The following is a 21,328-nucleotide window of genomic DNA, read 5'->3' on the forward strand; positions in this document are numbered from 1 at the left end:
CAGTTGTCAAAAAGCTCAAATATGTGGATATAGTGTGAATTAATTGTATCAATCCTCGAGAAAGTTCTCATTAGCTACCACCTGTCAGTCTGAAGTGGAGATGAAATGATCCACTGAGTAAAACACTGCGACTCTAAGAACCTTGGAGAAGCTTTGAGAGCACCATTGAAATACTATTTGAAAAGCTTTCTGCAATTTTGCCCATCGGTTTTAAAATACTGCATGAAATTCTCATTTTCTCCTTCACAATCCTTTTTATTTAAAGACACTAATCACCATCCTTATTCTTCTCTTCTCAGCCTAACATCCTATATTCTTATAGGACTTTAAGTCTTCTCTGCTCACTATTTTTTTTTTTTTATCTAACTTGACTTCTTTGCTTCAGATAGTATTTGTCACACTTGCACCCTGCCTCATGAATCTTCTTCTCTTGCTGCTGCACTCCTAACATACCTCACTAATCTCAGCTCCGTTTCTCCTACATTTCCATCCTCTACCTTGTCCTTGCACCCAGGATGAGGAGCCAGGCATTCCTATAGACACAAAACCAGAGGTATTTTGGTCACGTATCTTTGTGTCTTTTTGTGGTTGTTTTTAGGTCATGCTATGTTACTCTATGCTTAAGCAGTTAAATGCCTGTGGAAATATTTCTATTTATGTCCAGGATCTTTATGTCCAGGATTCAACTAACTGGAATCTGTGGAATCTGCATGAACTGATGTTGAGAATAACAAAAAAAATTATTGATACAGACTTATTTACATTCCTCTTTACATTTTTTTCTCCCTGTGGAATAAGAGTTTTATTGGAAGGCAAAAAAATTCAAACAAATTAATTATGTTTATGCCACAAATTCAGTAGTGGGTATCTTGACCGGGATTTGCGTTCATTCCTAATGAAGCAAAACTGGCTTTGTCAACATGTACTGTTAAGTCATATAGATGCAAGTTTAGGGCCTTGCAAAACTATTTGTGTCGTCTTCAACTTTTTTCTCATGCAACAACTACAAATGAAAGATTTTAATAGGATTTTATGTGATAGACAAACACAAAGCAGTGCAAAATTTTGAAGTGTGAAGGAATGATTCATCGGTTTCAAAATAACTTGCAAGCAAAATCATAGATTTTTAGTTAACAGTGCAACATATTTGCTCTCACATTGTCTAGCTCATCCAGTTAATCTAGTTAATTTGTGTGTAATTTATTCTCAGTATTAAAACAATTGTCTTTGTAGAGCACTTGTGTTTTTACTTGAGCAAAAATGAACAATTAAGGCTAGGTTACTAAACAGTTTTTCATGCTTTCAGCATTGTGTGATCAGTTGCAAAAAAAAAAAAATCAAAAATGGAAAAGGTATGGCACACCAAGACATGGCTTAAAAAGTAAGACGGACCTAAACATGAATCAGAAACACAGCTGAGAGAGTTATGAATTGGGGGAGAACTAAAATTGGAAGCTCAAACAAAAAAGAGAAAAAAGTGCAAATCAGTCAGAGGAGGGAATTTGGTGAACTCTGCATTAGAACTTTAAACACTGCATGAATATAAAACAGTTTTTAAAAAATTGTATGAAATGGTGTAGTCATGTGTTGAAATGGTCAAAAATCTAGACCTAAATCCAATAGAGAATCTGTGGCAAGACCTTGGGTGTTTTTCACAGGCGCCCTCGGTCCAATCTGACTCAGTTTATACTATTTTGTACTGAAGAATTAAACTCCACCACACACTCTTTAGAATTTAAATTTTAAAAGCATTTTAAAACGTGCATCTTTTTCCTTCTACTTTCACAATATTCAATACTTTGTCTTAGTCTGTCACTTAAGTACATGTAAATTTATGCTTGTAACATGTCAAGATATGAAAAAAGTAGAAGGACCCTGAATATTTTGCCAAGGCTCTGTGTGTGTTGTCGTCTTTTGTCAGACAAATGACCTTTCGATTAGCACATTATTGGACTTCTCATTTTGTGGTTTGCTCTCATCAAATCGTTGGATAAAGAAGCACAGGAATAATCCTCTCTCAAACACTCGAATCAATAAGCGACTGCATTAATTATCATTTGGCTGACACTGAAATGGATTGTCCCTGTCTTCTTGGCAGAACATTATTCAGCTTAATAGTCTCGAGTCAGAAGTCCTCCCTGTGCTGCCAGATGGTGCCAGCTGTTTCTGTCTGTCACTCTGGCTGCCCGTTTGCCTGTTTTCACTCACCTGCTGCATTTTACCTCTTTGTCTCTGCACACATCTGTTCCCACACGTCGCCCCTCAAACTCTGCTGCTTTGCCCCTAAAACCTCTCACTCCACCTTCCTCGCTTGCACCCCCCCTTCCCACCCCATCTATCGGACAAGGATGTGGTGCACCTTCGGCCCAAACAGGAGGTACTGCTCGTCCTCTTATTTCTGGCATGTGCTGTGTATGAACGTCGTCAGGAGTTCTGTGTTGACGAGTTTACGTCTGCATCGTTCGCTTGTCAGAACACAGCAAAATAAAAGGAAGTCCAATTTAAAGCTCTATCGCTGTGGTGCACGTCGTTGTTTAATGCATCACTTTAATTCGTAATAATGGTTCCGAGTGTCAGTTTCAGATGTTTGCGAGTTGAAGAGTTCTTATGTTGAATTATAGACATGTATTGGATTTTTTTAGAACTCATTTAGCTGCTGCTTTGTGTAGCAGAGATAACAACTTATCTTTTCAATTGCTAAATATGTTTACTTTTATGGCTGCTAGTATTAAAACTTATAAACTCATTTTGACTCAAAACTCAAACAACAATCCCTCTAAGTGGATTTTATTTAGTCTGCAATGGTACATAGTGAAACCGTATCAGTCATTGGTCCTGTATCAAATTAATATAGTTTGCATATTTCTTGAAGAACATGATGCAACGACCTCTGTCGTTTTATACGTGATATAAAATTAATGCTTGAGTTGAGAAAATGGAAGTTCTTTTTTTTTTATTGTTTCTTTTTTAACAAATCAAATATATTTAGCTGAGTTTAGACATGCTAACTGTGTTTACATTTCTAGCAAGCTGGGTTAATTTCTGTTCATGTTGTCCTTTGCTGTCCGAGCAGCAGTTTCTGGATAAGCCAGAGGACGTCTTGCAGAAACACCAGGCCAGCATCAACGAGCTGAAGAGAGCTTTGAAGCAACCGAACACCAAGAAGGCGCCAAGAGAGAAGCGCCTGCCTTCAGAAACTCCTCCTGCAGGAACCCCGGAACGGAAAACGGTAAGACTCACTTCCTACTCTTAGCACTCACTGTACGCCTTTTATTTCATAATCATGTGATCTTCAATCAACTCACAAAAGTCATCTGTTCACATTAATTCCAGGTGTAAATGTCCAAAACTGTCACAATTTATGTGGCTGTGCCAGTTTATGTGGCACTGATTCAACTAAGTTTAATTTAAATATTGTCGATTGTCTTCACTCGTAGTATTTTGTTGGATTAGACATTTTAAATTGAAACCAAATGTCTGTCTTCTTTTAATAAAGTTCCTTGTAAAGATTTTGAATGCCTGTAAGTAGTTAATTAAGTATTTGCTGAATTAATCACCAACTCCCTGCTGTGTCAGCCACCTTAAGGGTTCAGCAGGCTATGGTGAGTAAATCTTCATTAGTGCAGAGTGTTTGAGCATTGCAGCCTCACACCGAGTTCTTTTAGGGCTTGGCCACCACTGCTATTGTACAGTTTATAAGTTTCTTAAGTCTTGGGGCAAAAATTCATATTTGTAGTTCACAAAACTCCATGGCAGCCGGGGTATTGGTAAAGATTTCACCTGTGACTACTAGAATAACTCTAACACTTACATGCTCTGTAATAATTTTCTACAGCCACATCTCTTGATATATACCATATGAATGAAACACAAATATATTGGTGAGGGTGTCAGGCCATGCTGTTTCTTATAATATCAAAAGAAATATTACCTCAATCAAAATGAAAATGAATAAATGAAAATGAGGGAAATTTTTAAACTTGAAACATTTTTTTTCTTCATGATAAACCCAGTCCAGTGGGAAAATAAACATTGTGTAAAAACCAATTACTTTGCATAATGTTCAGGTTCTTTAGGTTATTGCGACCCTTATTCTAATAAATTGATTTTCAAATTACAATGGTTACATTTATTTGGGAGCTTGATGTAGAGAAATATTAGGTAATAGTTTTATAGACCATGCTTCTATTATTCTCATTTGGGTAACTTGAAATTTTGCACAGAACTTGAAACTTGGGGTTAAAGAGGGATTACTAATAAAGAATTCATTTTTAGGCTAATACAAACTGTCTACTCTGTCAATTTAGGCAACCGGTGATGCCAAATTGATTGAGAAGCAGGATGGTTATGAGACCACACTGGATTCTTACTTCAATGCAGAAAAAAGTGAGACCTCATCAGGGCCTGAAGCAATTACAAACAATTGCCAAACATCCAGGGAATCTTTAACTACTAAGCTGGGAACATCTATAACTGACTCAGCAGGACGGAGAGATATGAACAAGATGGAGGACGCAACTAACGGCCATCATGATTTTGCGTTAGTGAGAAATATGCTTCATGAAAATGGGTATGGCTCTCCACCTGACAAGATGATGAATGACATGAACAAAGACACAAAGAGAGAGAAAAACAAACCCTTTGAATCTCTTGCAACTGTGGATTATCTCCCTAAGGGCGACAGACCTAAAAGTGAGAGCGGCACAAGGCACAGTGATGCTCGGAAAACGAAAGACCTGAGCCCCAAATCAGAGGAGAAGGATGGCAACAAAACTGTGAACTCGCATTCAGAAGTCACCAAAATAGCTCCGCTCAAACCGCAAAGATCAAAGAAGTCTTTGAATAAGGAGAACAAAGTTGTAAATCCTCAAACTCAAAGCCAGTCTTACAAAAGCACATTTTGTGCTGCTGGGAATGGACAGATGAATAAATTGCCCTACGAATCAGGAAGGAGACACGATGATGCCACTGTGCTGCAGTCTTTAGAGATGTATCGGCAAACCCAAGTTCCCCATCAGACGACGAGTGAGTTGTTATCACAGAAGGAGCTGAAGGACTGCAGAGATTCAGCGGGGACGAAAGGGAGTTCTCTACATGAGGACAATTTTCCAAACATCTTAGAGTTTAGTTCCAAATTTCCCACCGCTCCCCCTCGCACCCTCCCTCTGAAAACACACTGGTCTCGAGACAGACCAAACATCGACAGCAGCCACATCCACTACCGGACCACCAGCCAAGAAACGGCCAAGAGAAAGCAACCGGTAAACCGCCAGTTCCTTCCAGCCTGTTTATCCATCATCGGAAACTAAAGCATTGCATGAGCTTCAGCCAGTGTGGTTTTCAGATCTTGTTTTCTAATCATCTGAATACAAATAACATCACACACGCATAATCCTTCAAAAGTCATGTGACTGCTAATGAGAAAGCAAAAGTTCACGTCCCTGCGCATCGTACCATTGACTGCCTCAGTTCACGTCCATGGGATCAGGAGCATTTTGCTTTCGCCCCTCCACCCTCCTCCCCGTTTCTTCTGCAGAGCTTCACATCTGCTCGGCCGTTTGAGAACGCTGTGGGCCTTTAAGCAAAGCTCATATTGCTTAAGCTTCAGGCGTCCTTAACTCTGTCAACTTAACACATAGTCTCTCCTTCCAACATCCTCACAAAGTGAAGGAGGTCGTTGTTGCAAGGAATGCAAGACCTTTTCACCCTTTTTTTTTCTTAGAGCCTATTTTCACATAATTTAAATCCCTTTTTTGCAAAAAATAAAAAAAGCTTTGAGCATCTGAAGTTACCTTGGCACCTCTGTAGCAGCAAGAAAAAAAGACTGGAAAAAAAAAGGTTATTAAAAGTAATATCCTGCAGAACTGCCAAGCCGCCTCAGGGCTGGGGTATTCATATGCTGCATTTCCAAATATGAATACATCTCCCCTGAAAGGGAATTCTTTTCTTTTTTTTAAATCAGCCCTCAGTGCATGGCATTACCATTGCACTTGCGATCATTTTTTTTGACGTAATCCACTGAATGATACTTCAAGTGCATGCTTCTGACAGCAGCTCTACTTTCTAAATTCTCAGATGTACATTTAAGGAGTTGTGTGTTCATTTAATGAAAAGGAACTCACCTGTACCCTGCATCCAGCGCTATGAAAGCTTACTTGAGAGCAATGAATTAAAAAAAAAAGTCACATTATTTACTAGAAATTCTACCTGTTACTATATAAGCTGGGATTCACGTGGAGCCTGATTAAAAAAAAAAAAAGAACTCCCAGCTTTCTTTAACTTCCCTTTATGATAGTGCTTAAACACTTCCATTACCAGTCTTGTTTTAATGTTTTGCTTATTGTTTGTGTTTCTACTCTCTAGGACACCCCCCCGACCCCTGCCATCCACGAGGAGCATTTCAGCGAAAGTTCAGTGAGTTCAGCACTTTGATTTGTTTGGCCATATGTTAGGCGAGAATGTTCACGCTTTAAAAGAACCGTTTGTGAGTTTTAATCAAACCAGCACAAAAATGATGTCTTGATTTAGTTTGTTTGCAGACTCAGATCCACGTCCTTTAAGAATAGGCATATTAAGTCACTCTGATACACGATTAAAACAAATGCATTGTGTGATTTATGTGCGCTGAAACATGACATATTTCTGACTCGACACGTAAAGCTTCGACAAACTAAATGAAAACGGTCAATAGGACCAAGGTCTTAGTTTGTTAAAGTGCAAATAAGCTTTAATAAACACGTTAGCGTGTTATCTTTCTGTCCTGATAATTGCTTTTTGAACTTTTTTGAGTGCTATTAGTACATATAGAAATTGTACACCGGCTTCATTAGTGTAGCGCTTTGCTTTCAATGTCTCAAAATTTAATGACTACCTCTGCTAACTGGATATCAAACACAGGCACAGAATAGGTCATGCGACACAGACATATCAGCAGCTACTGCAGTCAATAAAGTCTCTCCAACACTCACCATTATTATAAAGGGTAGAATATACTTTGCTGGTAAGGGGAAAACGATTAGATTCCTTTATATACATTATGGTGAGATTTAAGGTGATGCTTGCTCGTAAGAAAAGAAGTACAAAAATAAAACCGACTAGTCATAAATAAAATTTATGACTACTTATGGGATGGCCTGATGAGATTGTTCACATGAGGTTGCTTTTTTAGGTTTTCAAAGAACACATCCAAACTTACAGATGATTTTAATGTCTTTTATTTTTTTTTTGTTTATCTCTATAGAAAGAACCATGGGAGAGACGCCTAGGCTCTGTATCTGAGGATGACCAGGACCATGACATCCTCTACCTGAAGGAAACCCACCTGGGCATCGAGCGCAAGTGTTCCAGCATCACTGTTAGCTCGACCTCCAGCCTTGAGGCTGAAGTAGATTTCACCATCCTTACAGATCTGCAAACGGGCATGGAGGAGTTCTCCAGGGGTATGTCAGAGTTGGGAGAGAGGGATCTTTCACCCGACGGGGGGCTGCGCTTCGGGATCGATTTGCTCCAGCAGCAAGGCCCCCCTGAACCACCGCCTTAGTGTCCGCTCCTCTCACCAGAGGAGCTAGTGGCAGCCCTCCGGCCAAACTTATTCAAGCTGAAGAGGTCCGACCAGAAGTCCGACCCGAGGTCAGACCAGAGAGCCGACCAGAAGTCCGACAAGATGTCAAAAGACCCGACGGCCAGGTAGACTTTTCAGAAGCTTTATGCATTAAATATTGTACTCCTTTCACATTGTTTGGATAAAATTCTTTAAGAATCCTCAGCATTTTAAATATTTGAGAATCAAAAGATTACTGAGGTGCTTTTTGTACAAGTAGAAACCAAACCAAATCTGTTTTCTTTTTGGTTTTTTTGCAAGCCTGTTGTGCCTAAAAAACCAAAGAGGTCAGTGCCAGTGTCATCATCAGTGGATAGAGATCAGTTGCACAAAGAAGCCAGTCGCCTCCCTACAGTAGCGCCTCTGAGCAGAGAGGCCAGTGATGTCATGCCCACCCCAACAGTGAGAAAGACCGACACCAGGACAGAGACTCAGCCCAACGGGTCAGAGCTCACCACCACCATAGTGGAGTTCACAGATCAGGTTGGGCTCATGGTGTTTTGATACAATCAGAGCTTGAAATGTAAAGTTAGCTGCTTCGAGCAAAACACGTAACACTGATTCGGTGTCTGTTCCAGGATCATGGCATCACGTCGCTAAGCGAGGTTTCTTACTCTACGAGACAAAGCGTATCTCCAGTGAGTATAAACAGGACCTTGACTCTTAAACCTTGCTGTCATTTCTTTATCCAATCACTTCAAAAGATGACAGACATGAATGGATAGAGGCTTTATTTTAACATCCAACATCTCTTACATACCAGAAACACTGAAACAAAAGCAAATGTTGACCTTAATCTATTTCAATGACAACCCAATTAAAACATGTGCACCTTATACACACAATAGAGGGGAGATTAGAACAAAAACTGCTCTAACAACATTTGATAGCTTTTTTCATCATTATGGAAACAAACCAGACTTGGACTTTGTCCACAGCGATGCACAGGCAGCTTGTCTTGTGCTGGAAAGAGTTGATTTTTTTTATGGTGTCTTGTGATGTTTTGGAAATATTTGTATTTATTATTACTCCAGAAGCACTTTGTGAAAGCATACAAACCTGTTTACAATTTGTCATTATAAAATAGTGAATTATTAGTTGAGTAAGATGAGAACTGAATACCCTTCTGCAGCTCCAGCTGCCTTTAGGGCTTCTGTTCCAAACATCAGAGGCGCCTCAGCAGGGGGGACTCTATTAAAGCTGCAGTAGGTAACGTTTATAAAAATATATATATATGTATTTGTTACATATTTATTAAAACTGTCACAACACTCTGACAGCATAACAGGAGACTGCTTTTCTGTTCTCCTCTGACTCCTCAATGTCCTGCTATTGCCATCTGCAGAAATGCACTGTTTCTGGTCAGAAGCAACCATCAGAGCCAGGAGGAAGGTCTTAATGCTGTCAAACACAATTGTGTATGTGCTGCTCACACCTTCCCCCAGCACATACAAGCTCAAGCTTGCCGGACCTAGATTTTTGCACAAATTAGATCCCATATTAAAAGTCAGGACATGGTGACTGTTTAAATGAATATGCAACAAACACATTTTTCTAAAAGTTATCTTCTTTAAAGCCACCCTAACTCAGGATTAGGGTGGTAACTCTGGTAGAGCACTCAAATTCTTTTGGAGCAGCGAATCAACCCTCTCTTTGTCGCCACCATCATCCCAACTAAACAGTGTTCATTCTGACCAGGGTTCAGAAAGGGGTCTCCAAAGCAGAACCAATATTTATCTCCAATGCTACCATACTGTTAGGGAGAAATGACCTGAAGGACTTTGGGGAGAATCAAGTGTAATGAAGCTGTAGAAGTCTGGCTCCATGACAGGAATCCTGATTCCTGACACTTCACTAAGTGAAAGAATGACACGCCTCTGTCTAGAAAATATGAAGGGCACAGCAGACGAATAGGATGAGGCAGCTTTGTGTTAGACATCTGACCGAAGTGTCTGAGAGCATTTCTATTTATGTTTCAAAGGAATGTATTAATGATAAACATTAATATTTGTTACCTTTGTCCATAAATATGCACCACTGGAATTAACAACCTCACTGAACACCACTGTTATTTCTAATACACTCCTTTGAAATAAAGTTTCAATAACAGAATTAGCACATGCATGTTATGACTGCTGGGCTTTTGGGCTTGTTTGTTTTGCCATTTAGGAAAATAATTTGCTGTTATTTGAATACAGCTGTAATTTTAATATGCGTTTGGCTACTTAGCTATAGACAAATGACTCAGAGGCTAATAATGCCCATTTCGCTGGAAAGTCGTTAGCAAATGGGACAGAAATTTTAATGGTATTGTGCTAACTATCTAGTAATTTGTGCTTGGCTGCGTTTTGCTTTATCAGGTGCACAGAAGCGGGTTTGGAAGAGAGTCGGCTGGTTCGCCTATCCTTGTCGCTGAAAACGTTACCTCAGCAACCACTCATGTCTCAAAGGTATGGAGGTAGAAAAAAAACAAAAACAAAACACATGCAATCATCTCGCATTTGTTGAAAGACTTTTATCTGCTACTCATCTACCGAGCTGCCAACTCTGTGTTGCAGACGGTGAAAGGTGGATACTCTGAGACGAGGATTGAAAAGAGGATTATAATCACTGGAGATGATGACGTGGACCAAGAGCAGGTGAGACAGGAAAGAGTTAAATGAAAGAAGGAAAGACTTGGGATCTGTGGATAGGTTAGACTTGAAACACAGTTCAAAGTGGTCAGAAAAAAAATGTAGGGAAAATAAACTGAAAGATGATCAAATTCTCCATAAAGAGTTTTTAAATATACCCATATCTTAAAAGCAATTACAATTTATTATTTCAGCTAAATTTGGAAGAGGAAGTCTTGAATAGAAAGTGGCAACATTTTATTTATTGTGGGGAAACGAGATAAAATATAAAAAACATTAATAAGTTACTAATAATTTGCATATTAATTGCACTTTAATGCTCATTGCAACTTCTACATGTAATGGAGTTTTCTCAAAATTAATTAATTAATTATGGTGTTTTAGTAAGTAAATGCGTTGTTGCATGCTAACTGTGATGTGACTAGGCTTTGCTTAAAATGTTGTGACAATAATATCTTCTTTAAAATGACTAATAAACAGCTGAAACAAAGTGTGCATTCCGTCACTGCCTATGTATTTCATATAAACTTTAAATGTATTTTGAACTGAAGCTGAAAATCTTTATCGTCCTGAGTGTCTCACGAGGCTCCTCCTGTCCTTGTAGGCTCTGGCTATTGCAATACAGGAAGCCAAGCAGCAGCATCCAGACATGCAGGTGACCAAGGCGGTCGTCATTAGGGAAACCGAACCATCCGCTGAGGATCGACATGGCACCACATAGGTACAGCTGCTGTCTTGGCTCTGACTGATGCCTCTGTCTTGAAAGGTTGTGATTGTGGCTCGTCGTCTCATCCTCAGTCTCGTTTTACTGGAGCAAGAGTGCCCCCGTGTGGACCAGAGCTGTCAGTACCTGAGCTGAAGACGCCACTCACACCATCCCTACTACATAAGATGACTGTCAGCAGGGCTCCGGACAGAGATCCGCTTGTACAATGGTGAAATGGACCTTTTAAACTTTTAGATTTCCATTGAAGCATTTCCTCTCATTTTGATCTAAGGAGCCACTCACAGTCAAGCTGCAAAAATGCTGTATGATTCACGCTCTTCAGACGATGATCCGCCTGCAAACCTGCCCGACAAAAAACCAAAACACGATGAACAATTAAAGTCATGATCCAACCAAATTCCCCTGCAAAACCTCTCAGGACCTTAATGTTCAAAACGCTTAGTTGAGTATTCCTTAAAGGAAGTTATAGTTTGAGGATTTCTGTTAAATTAATCACTGTGGAATAATCTGATCTCATATTTCAGATTTCATAGAACAAAATTTGGGAATATCTTGGTGATCGACAATTTAGTAATGCTAATGTGTTTGGAACTGAATTTGTTTATTTGTAGATCTATGAAGTAGCCAATAACAATTTCATAAAAGAAGGTTTCTGAATAATTTCCTGAAAAGTTGTCACTTCTCCACTTCTGCTTCGATTGAAGGAGAAAACGACTTCTTCGACTGAACGATGATGATCACAGCGTTGATTAAAGGACATTCTTGTCTCTGCCTGATCACTTTAAGTCCCTTTGTCTTTTTCAACCGACTTATTTTCCGCGTGTTTTTTAACTTGACGTGTGGGTGGCAAGTATGCACACATGCTGCAGGAGCTGCTGTTGCACAGTGTAGCTGTTGGATTGATTCAGAAGCAGTGTGAAGAAGTAATGATGCTTTAGATTGAGCCCAAGTTTCTCTCCTCTCCCTGCCTTTAGATAAGCTTTCACAGTCCATCTGGATGTAAAAGCCACTTTGGCTGTTTTGTGTGGTAAAGCTCATAGAGTAGACTCAAAACACAGCTGCATCGGTAAAAGTAGTATTTGAGATAATATCTGCATGATATAATTTCTTGCATTACTGGATTGTAATAAGACTATAAAATGGATGTTGATGCAGAAGGAGGATTATGATGGAAGCAAACTGACAGATCATAAAGATTTAGGCTCAAATATTCACAATTATTCTTCTTGTGAAGGAACGGGAAAATCTGTTCTACTTTATAACTGAAAACTCAGTGAAATTGAATCATTATGGTTGAGCCTTTTCACTTTTTAATCCATTTGCATCTCATTTTGATGGTGCTGTACAAGATATCTAAACATATCAGTTCATTTTTTTTATTTAAATCTTTAAGGAACGTCAGAAGTTTTGCAGGCCCACGTTTTGTTGCACTGTTTTTTTTGTTACTGACTTGCAACAATACTTTGTTCTTCTTCCAAACTGTTTTGCTTACATGGTATTATGCATCTGAACTCTTCTGATGTGTCATGTAAAGTACGCCGTCATAAGTAGAATACAGTGTAGGAGAAACATCTCTGAACCTTTAGCTGTGTGGGATTTAGTACGTGAATGTTGGTGCCAATTGAGATAGCAGTAAAATTGTACAAATGCCGGTTTTGTATTGAAAAAAAAAACAAAAAAAAACTTTTTTATAAATGAGCTCCTTTTAATTGCAGAAGTGCCAGAGAGACAAATACATAAACTTGGCATGACAAGGTTTCCCTTTAAGTATGCTGTCTTTAAGATGTGGAAAAAAACAATTAATGAATACAATTTCTGCCTGTTTGCCAAACTCATATTTCAATCAAATTTATGCACCATGGAGGAAAGAAAATACATTCAGCAAATTAAAAATAAGACAGTGCAACACATTGTCATGTCAGGTTTATGAATGCACTACTGATGATTTTTGCTTTCAAACACTAAACTTTACAATGTTCACATGTGTGGTGTAACTTCTGTTGTGTTTCAGATTTCGATTCTGCATTTTTTAAGAGTAAAAAACAAAACAACAAAAAAAAAACATGATACGGCAGAGTCCAGCTGGAGGGTTGAAGGAAATAGAAATGCAGCCTTTTTTTTATCCCTCGTGCTGTTCTTTTGGTGCCATTTGGTGGATTGTAGAAGACGTGAAGTACGTTAGTGAATGACTCTAGGCTGGATGTGCACTAGGGGGCACCAGTTACCTAAAAGTATTGAGCTTTGCATCAACACTAAGTGAACCCAGCTGAAATACTTCTCACCATTAACATTAAAGTTCTGCGTAATCCAAATCCTGTTCGGTAGCAGCCTGTTGGGACAGACTGAGCAGGATAGGCTGAAAAGAGGGTGGAAGTTTGATATCCAGGAAGACGCAGCTTGGGAAAGTCGTGTCTGATTAACTCCGTGTCTCCGCTCTGTTTCCTCTGCTCTGCTGCTCTCCATTGCTTGGTGCTGTGTCTTTGCTGTACATTGTGCGTCATCCAAAAAACAAATAAAGACTGAAAGAAAGCTGAAGAGGAGTCCTGTTTATTATATGTGTAGCGGCTCTTTCCTTTATGCTTAAATTTGCAATTGCAATGGAAGAAAGTGAATCTAAATTTCTTAATTTTAAAGAGCTATCAATTTGCTTGTAGTTGCACTCTTATGCTGCATTCCAGTTTCCCCGGAAATCGGGGTTGGGTTTGACGTCACACCCAAGATAACACCATTCCAGCTAACATAGTTGAAAATTTTCAACAGCATGTCAATGCCTGTAGACATTATTTACAGTACCTCTTATGAACATATTTTTAAGCTTTACTTTCTATAAGCAAACACCACTTTTAATTTGTTCAGTTTAGAGTTGCAGGTGCTACATGCAACATTGATCATAGATTGGACTTGCATGTCTGTCTTGTACTAAACATGTTTCCACCACAACTTACAAATGCTGATGTGAGGAGCGGCCATATTGAAATGCAAAGTCAGCCTTGCATGTTTTTAACTGGAAGAAGTTGGAGTTACTCCCTGCTTTCCCAATGGGAAATTTGACTTTGGGGGGACATTCCAGTTGATTTTTATTTTATTAGTACAACTGTAATACATCACTACTAATTCAGTGGCATCTGAAGGAAATTACTTGTACTGTATTTGATTCCAGGGTATTAGAATAAAGGGACCTGAAGGCAAATGTCTCAGTACCATCGTACTTTCAAATTTTAAATTGTAAAAAAAAAATAACATTTTGAAAGCCATCCATCATTTTCCATCCACATTATATAAGCACTACTTTGTTGAAAAACTACATTCATGAGCTAAATGGAGTGACTTTTAGGTCAACAAAGGACATTTTTATGTTAGTGTAATATTTCAGAAGGCAAAAGGTAGAGATGTAGAAGTGATGCAAAAGGGTGTCAAAATCTTAACCGCATGAGCGAAAAGAAAGGCAACACTTTAATTTAAAGAACATTTGGCCCAACGTTACAACGGGGACAGAAATGAGGAAAATGACATGATCTTTATTCAAAGCAGACTGATCCTTTCAAACCATGTGTGTGTGTGTGCAACACACACACCACACACGACCAACCGACAGTAAAACACTGAACTGGTTTTGATATAAACTATGCTAGAAAAGTCAGAAAACAGGACCACCTATTGTATAACAATGCTCATCAGGACAGAAAGACGACAAAAAGCATTTAGTTTTCCCCCCCCAAGTTCGAAACATTCAAAGATATGATTCAGAGAGAGCTAAGATACAAGGTGGATAAACAAAAACAAACGTAGTCCTGAATGATAAGTCGGATGGTAATCATAAGACTTAAGGCTCATTTGGGACCTGAGGATTTCATACATGTATGTCTTGGTTATACACTGATGATGGAGCAAGATGGGACATTTATCATTTACACAAGCCAGCTGCTTGATAGAAATTAAGCAATGTGAGTACAGGCTGCCTTTCCCCACTGTGCAGCAGGTATAGCTGCACTGTGGCAGCCACTTTGGTTCCAGTCAGTTTTATGGCAACTTCTAATGTTAGGAATCGAAGCAGGAAAGAACAGAAAGGTCCCAAATTCTGTCTTGTCTTAAAGCAGTGAAGCTTAATCCCCATTTTTTTTTTAAATTCCATTTGATGGGATGATCATTTCCTCTCGAAGAGAAAGACTTCTTACCTCCAATCAAGCTTAAGTAAATCTCCACTTTAGATAAGCAAGTAAGCGATGTAGGTCGCCTCCACTCTCAGTTCCGTTTTCTGAAGGAAAAGCTCAGTGGTACACACACTAAATAACTCCTTTTAGAAAATAACCCGCACAATTCCTTTGGGAAAGCATGTACATGTCCTAATTTATCCTCCACGGTGAAAAACATACAAGAATATCCACTAGTTAGAAAGTAGATGAGAAAAACTTGTCTTCAAAAAAGGCTAGAGTCAGTCTAGTCAAGGCGTCCCTTTCGGTTTCATAAAAGCAAATTCTGAAAGCGGCGCTTCCTTTCAGCAACCACTTTAGAAAAGTGAAGAAAAGGATCTTCCTCACAAAGAAGACCTTTTGTGAGCCAGAGAGGAGAGACATGGTAGGGTGGAGAAGGGAGCCGGAGGAAATGAGGCTTTAGGCCTTGTGTCGTCTCTGACCTGCTGTCCTTCCACTCTGAATAAGAAGCTGTAATTTCTGGATGTTTGTCATAGCAGCATTCTGCCTGTGAGAACTGCAGCTCCAAGGCTCACCGCTGAAAATCCCAAGGACTTCGGAGCTGCTCCCGTCGCTATGGATCCTGGAATACAGAATCAGATAAGAATTAAACAAAACCAAAGGTTTGTTTCTATAATGTACAAAAGTGTTGTATCTAATAAAAAAAAATGTCAAATCCAAACGTTTCCTGTACAGTTATTTGAACTGTTTGGTGTGAGTACACCTATGTGTCACTAGATGGCAGTAGCACAACAAGCGCGTTCATGAAGACTGTGGAAAAAGCTTGAAGACTGACACTAGCGAAGCAACAGACTGTTTGGATGAAAAGCAAACATCCACTTTCAGTTTTAAGTGCACGATGGAGACCATTCTGCTACTTGATCATGTGTGGAAACGCTACAATTTTAACAGGCTACTGTGTGAGAAAAAAAAAAAGTTTTGATAAAAAAACAAAACCATTTAGCAGGATTTACTGTGAAAAATGACTCATATAGAAGCATGAAGTAATTTATCAATTAAATGTAACTGTGGGATGTGTTTAGAGAGTTTTAGGGGATGATTCACACTTTCATCAATGAAATTATTCAAAGTCACTGTCTTTCTGTGTAAAAACAGAGAATAATAAGCTACAGAGCAGCAGACGAGAAAAAAATAAAACAGAAAATCCCTAGAAACCAAAGCACGACCACAGTAATTTGAATTCATATATTAATAATAGTATAAACATGCATTTTAAAGAGACTTTTATTGTGATCGCCGTCCTACCTTCGACTTTGGGAATGGTAATCTGGCGACTGCTGATGCCCTCCCCTCCCTCGCTGAAAGGTTTAATTTGGATGACATAGTCTTGGTTGGTTGGGAGTGACAACTCCAAGGAGGTGTTGTTGGTCTCCACCACGCTAGGGCGGCTGTGTTTGTCCTGGCTGTACATCACCTATAGGAAACAGAGTTTAAATGTGTGTGTCGTGGCTTCACGTCATTCCGGGCACTTGGCATCAAATAAAGGGGTTATATTGATGTCTAGTAATCAGATTTAAACAAGTCTCTCAATCGTACACTGCAAACATTTGCAATGGCCTCTTTGGTGAAGCTGTGAAGATGCAGTCTTATGAAGGTTCATTAATCCGGACTTTGTAATTACTGCTTGTGCTACGGAGGCTTTCTCAGTTTTACCACCCGCATGAGTTCGGCTTACTGTAGAGGAACTTCTTATTGTGATAAAACACTATCTGGATCATCGACATTCAACAATATACATGAATAAGTCAGTTTCCCTCCTGCTGGAGGACTCTTCTTGTTAAAAGACAGTTCCTTTCCACTGTCACCACATGCTTGGTCAACACCCAGGATTGCTGCAAAGTGAGTAACTCTTTGGAACTGGCTTTTCACTACGGGCTTTGATTAGTAGTCTACCATCATTAATATTGAGCTGGACTGTATGCAGTTGCTGGTGACAATATGATCGTATTTTACTAAAAAGAATTTAATAAACCTGAAATTAGTTTGAACAACTTGGATTCTACTCCTGAATATTATTTATTTAGGAGTAGGTATTGTAATAAACTTTAACATTTTCTTGTTGTTGTAATTTGGTGCTACGCAAATTGAACTGAAAGATATTTAACCAAGAACAGAACTGTCACGGGTGGGGAATGAAAACAATATTTTTAATCCACTCACTTGCAGATATAGATAATTCTGAATTGATTAATAAATGTAAATTCTTCATCATCTTAGTGCTTTTTGATAAGCTAATATTGATGATGAAATGCCTTAAGAATCCTAGGCTGATAGAAATTTCTCATTTTAGACCTAGGAAGTTTGTACAGATTACAAAGTGGATTTCGGGAATTTATATGTGATCAAAACTCCGAGATGAAAATAATGTTTGTCACATTTTAATTGGGATATTGATAAATAGTTTTCCTCCTTAGTCTGCCTTCTGGTTACTTAATTTTGTTCAAGTTTGTTTGTGTCATTTCTCTGTTCTATTCTTATTGTTATCACAGTAAGTGCATATCTTTAGTTTTCTCTGGTCTATGTCACATCTTATTATAATGTCTAAAGTCCGCTGTGGGTGAATTCTTGCTTTTCTATCAGATTCCTTGATTAGCAACTTTTTTCTTTATGAAAAATCACTCCCCTGCTCCCTATTCACTCTGCATAAAGTGAATCCTTAGAGGTGTCATTTTCAACAATATTACATATTCCACAGTTAAGCAAACAAACTGCAATACTTAAATGCTAATGTGTTTATCATATATAGTAAATTATTCCCCTTGGTTACCTTGAAAAGAAAACACTTTTCTTATTTATTCTATGCTTACAAAATGCTGGGGCTTTAGAGTAGACAATATTTTGTAGTGTGAAGATGAGCATAAATCCCGTTTAGTCATAAATATTTTCTGGTTTCTTGCTTTATCATGAAATACTTATCTGTCTTGTCTTTCTAGCTCTTGCTACTATGTCTCGGTCTTATCTATTTCTGCCTGCTCTGGCCTCACGCCAACCCCTGCCTCCCACTGCTGCTCCCCCTGTCTGCCGTTTCTAACCCCACTTATGTCACCGTGGTTGTTCGCCAGACTTTAAGCATCCAATAATCATTCAAAAAAAAATGTTCTTCCGTTGTTTTTCTAAAGGTTTACAGCTGTATTTTCCTGTGCTTAGCTTGTGCAGGGCTGATTTTTTTGTGCATAACCTTTTGCCGCTTGAGTTCAGATGTTGCCTTTTGAAATGCCACTTGAGTCTCTTGAGTTTCCTTGCTTTTGTGCCCCAGTGAGGTCAACGTATGTAATGTATTAAAGAACACTATTAGATCAGCTGAAGATTTCTTTAACATGAGAGTTTAATGTTCTGTGTAAGGATGTAAGAAGGAGAAAACTCATGGCTAAAAATGAAAATCATATATTACTAACGTGGAGCATTTAGAAAGGAAAAACAACCACCTAAACATACCAGCTATTGTTAATATTACGAATCTAGAAAACATTCCCCATCTCTTTAAAGCAGTTACATAATGATTTGTTTCAGTTGTTTTCTAGTGATGCTGTTTTGAAGAACATAAAGGTATTTACAGGCTAATGCAACTACACAACACACTAATAGTCTTAAAAGTGATGTAAATGTAGTGATGTAAATGTAGACTTTATAGTCTTAAGTAGACTATAGGTCTGTATAAAACTATGCACTCTTAATCTTGACTGTGATTCCTCCTAGGTGGGGCCTCTTTACAGCAAAATGTGAAACTCTCCACTTTTTACCTTGTATCCCGTGACTTCGGACTCGTTCTCCAAGGCGTGTACCTGGTCCCACCTCAGAATGACTTTGGAGTTGGAAGTGTTCCACATGATCTTAACTGGGGCTTGACTGGGAGCTGGAAATGGACGACAGGGTGTGGCATGAGTGCAAGAAGAGAAGCAACAAGTGGTTGAATAAATAAGTAACCCAGATACACAAGAACTTGTCGACAGTTTGTAAAGCCTCTGTTAGTAGTGATCTCTGCTAGGAAAGTATTCTTGAAGGGGTGGAAAATTTTCAAACATCCAACATCAACTAAAGCTAAACATTATTAAATCTCACATCCCTGACTGAAATGGTTTTTTTTTTTTCTTTTATAATCTGCCCCACAAGGTTCTATTGAGCATGCATAAATATTTGTGCATATGCTTAAGACACAGTAATGTACACTGCAGAACCCATTAAGTATGTGAATGGTGCATTCAAGGTACAAGAAAAGGGGAGAAAAAAAATCCATCTTTCCCAGACTGACGAAACACGCTGACAGTTAATGAAACAGATATTTACATATAAATCTGTGCACACAAAAAATATTTATAACACTGACTATGCATGTTTTGAGGGTGAAAAATCCCTCATTGAGTTTTTCAGCTGTAGTTCACTTATCTTAGGAAAGAATATCAATATCAATTTACGTCCTGAATTATTTATTTGAGCTGCTCCTTTTCTGTGCCGGGATAATTATACAACAAAGAAATTCAATAGACTTTTAATCACTATTATCACAGTATTATAAATTTTTTCAAGAAATTACACATACAGGCTCCAATGTATACATACTGTACATCCCCATCAATATTTTGGTTTAGGAGAAGCAATGATATATTTTAGAGTGCATACATGATTTTGACCCTCTGCATATTAGAGAAAACTGATCAATTCAAATCTGTGCAACCAGTCAAATTCAATGAAGCTGTTTAATAATCCCCCCTTAGAAAAACACTCTCTTAAGTACAGCTGCAACACACAAATTTAGTAAAATATCAGCTGACGCAGAGAAAAGGCTAGGCCGTAATCTTCCTACAGTTGGTGCTGACCAATTTCCTCAATCTAATATGTGCTCAATAGACTCTGGCCCTAAAGGTAGGGTGAAATGAAGAAACAACAAAAAAAAAAACAGGAACAAGGAAAATACAACACACAAAATGACATTTCCATTCGCCAACAGCATCTTTAAAGTGGAATCCTTACGTGGTTTCTTGGTCGTGACATTGACTATGCTGCTCTGTGGACCCACTCCGGCACTGTTATAGGCCCGCAGGGACATGTAATAGGTACTGCTGCCCTCCAGATCCCTGATGAGTACTGATGTTTTATTCCCCTCTGTTCTGACCACACTGGCTGCATCCGGCTTTTCCTTCTCTCCCCAGTAAAGCAGCTAAACACAAAAGATGCTCGGGTTACACTTCATCGGTTCGAGTCTATTATTTTAACTCCTGCCCTTGTTGCATGAAGTGTAAAACAATTGATTTTAAATAAGCAATAACACAGGAAACACAAAGAGAACACCTCGTTCTTAAACAAAAACATAATGCCAATTCTGTCTGCATCCTTTACATGTCAAATTATGTGAGCATCTGCTGGCCTGACCTCGTAGCCGAGGATACGTCTGCGGCTGTTGCTCCACGCCAGCGGCTTCCAGGTGACCTCCACTTCGGATGCTGAAACACTCCTCACCCTGAGCCTCACTGGAGCTCTGCTGGGTTCTGAGACACACATGATGCTTAGAATTACATGCATTCTCTACACCACAAACACAGCATGACTCTAAAAATATAGTGCAGCTAAATTTGTTTTGTTCATAACTGTGTGCAGAAACACCCTCCCTTTTTTTGGTGTTGTATTTCACATACAACTGAAATAGTATTACAAGAGAATGGGGGTTTGATGCTGCAGAAATACAAAACTGAAATACCAATTTCAACATTTGGAAATATAATAATTTGTTAATATATTTTTGGACTGTCTGCAGAGGTGACTTCATACGGTCTTGGAAGACAAGATGCTTTATTTTGCGCACCTTCTTCTGCTGAGTAGATGGTAGTAACCGGGCTGAAAGGTCCTTCGCCCTTGTTGTTGTAAACGCCAACTTTGACTTGATAAGGGGAGAAGGGAGGGATGGTCTCGTTTTTAAATACGTATCTTGAAGCATCAGGGGACGTAACGGCAGCTTGCATCCAGCCCTGAGCCCCAAGTGGGCGGAACGCCACCACGTAGCCGAAGCCCGGACCACCCTGCATCTCCTCAGGAACCGGCTGAGCAGGCAGGAGATGATAGACAGAGGACTCATTACAAACAAGCTTGCATGACAGAATTCAAAGAATTGTATATGTACTGCAAATGTAATGCTGAATGAAACAACCAAATCTGGGATATTTTG

At 38.9% G+C, this 21,328-nt stretch overlaps 2 protein-coding genes across 2 annotated transcripts in view; one reads left to right on the forward strand and one right to left on the reverse strand.

The window, feature by feature from the left end:
* LOC116725764 (band 4.1-like protein 1) overlaps positions 1 to 13,495 on the forward strand; it is a 44,519-nt gene extending 31,024 nt beyond the window's left edge. The window contains 13 exon segments of the mRNA XM_032572128.1: positions 515 to 553; positions 2,348 to 2,377; positions 3,074 to 3,229; positions 4,308 to 5,261; positions 6,364 to 6,414; positions 7,241 to 7,535; positions 7,538 to 7,686; positions 7,862 to 8,083; positions 8,179 to 8,238; positions 9,961 to 10,050; positions 10,159 to 10,239; positions 10,838 to 10,954; positions 11,032 to 13,495. Coding sequence (XP_032428019.1) covers positions 515 to 553; positions 2,348 to 2,377; positions 3,074 to 3,229; positions 4,308 to 5,261; positions 6,364 to 6,414; positions 7,241 to 7,535; positions 7,538 to 7,686; positions 7,862 to 8,083; positions 8,179 to 8,238; positions 9,961 to 10,050; positions 10,159 to 10,239; positions 10,838 to 10,954 — 2,244 coding nt within the window. The 3' untranslated portion in view covers positions 11,032 to 13,495.
* Positions 13,496 to 14,381: 886 nt separating this feature from the next.
* Positions 14,382 to 21,328, reverse strand: part of cntn3a.1 (contactin 3a, tandem duplicate 1) — an 89,967-nt gene continuing 83,020 nt past the window's right edge. The window contains 6 exon segments of the mRNA XM_032572142.1: positions 14,382 to 15,733; positions 16,417 to 16,585; positions 18,912 to 19,024; positions 20,140 to 20,326; positions 20,539 to 20,654; positions 20,969 to 21,203. Coding sequence (XP_032428033.1) covers positions 15,642 to 15,733; positions 16,417 to 16,585; positions 18,912 to 19,024; positions 20,140 to 20,326; positions 20,539 to 20,654; positions 20,969 to 21,203 — 912 coding nt within the window. The 3' untranslated portion in view covers positions 14,382 to 15,641.

This window comes from Xiphophorus hellerii, chromosome 1 (assembly GCF_003331165.1).
Source record: "Xiphophorus hellerii strain 12219 chromosome 1, Xiphophorus_hellerii-4.1, whole genome shotgun sequence".
NCBI classification, from domain to species: Eukaryota; Metazoa; Chordata; class Actinopteri; order Cyprinodontiformes; family Poeciliidae; genus Xiphophorus; species Xiphophorus hellerii.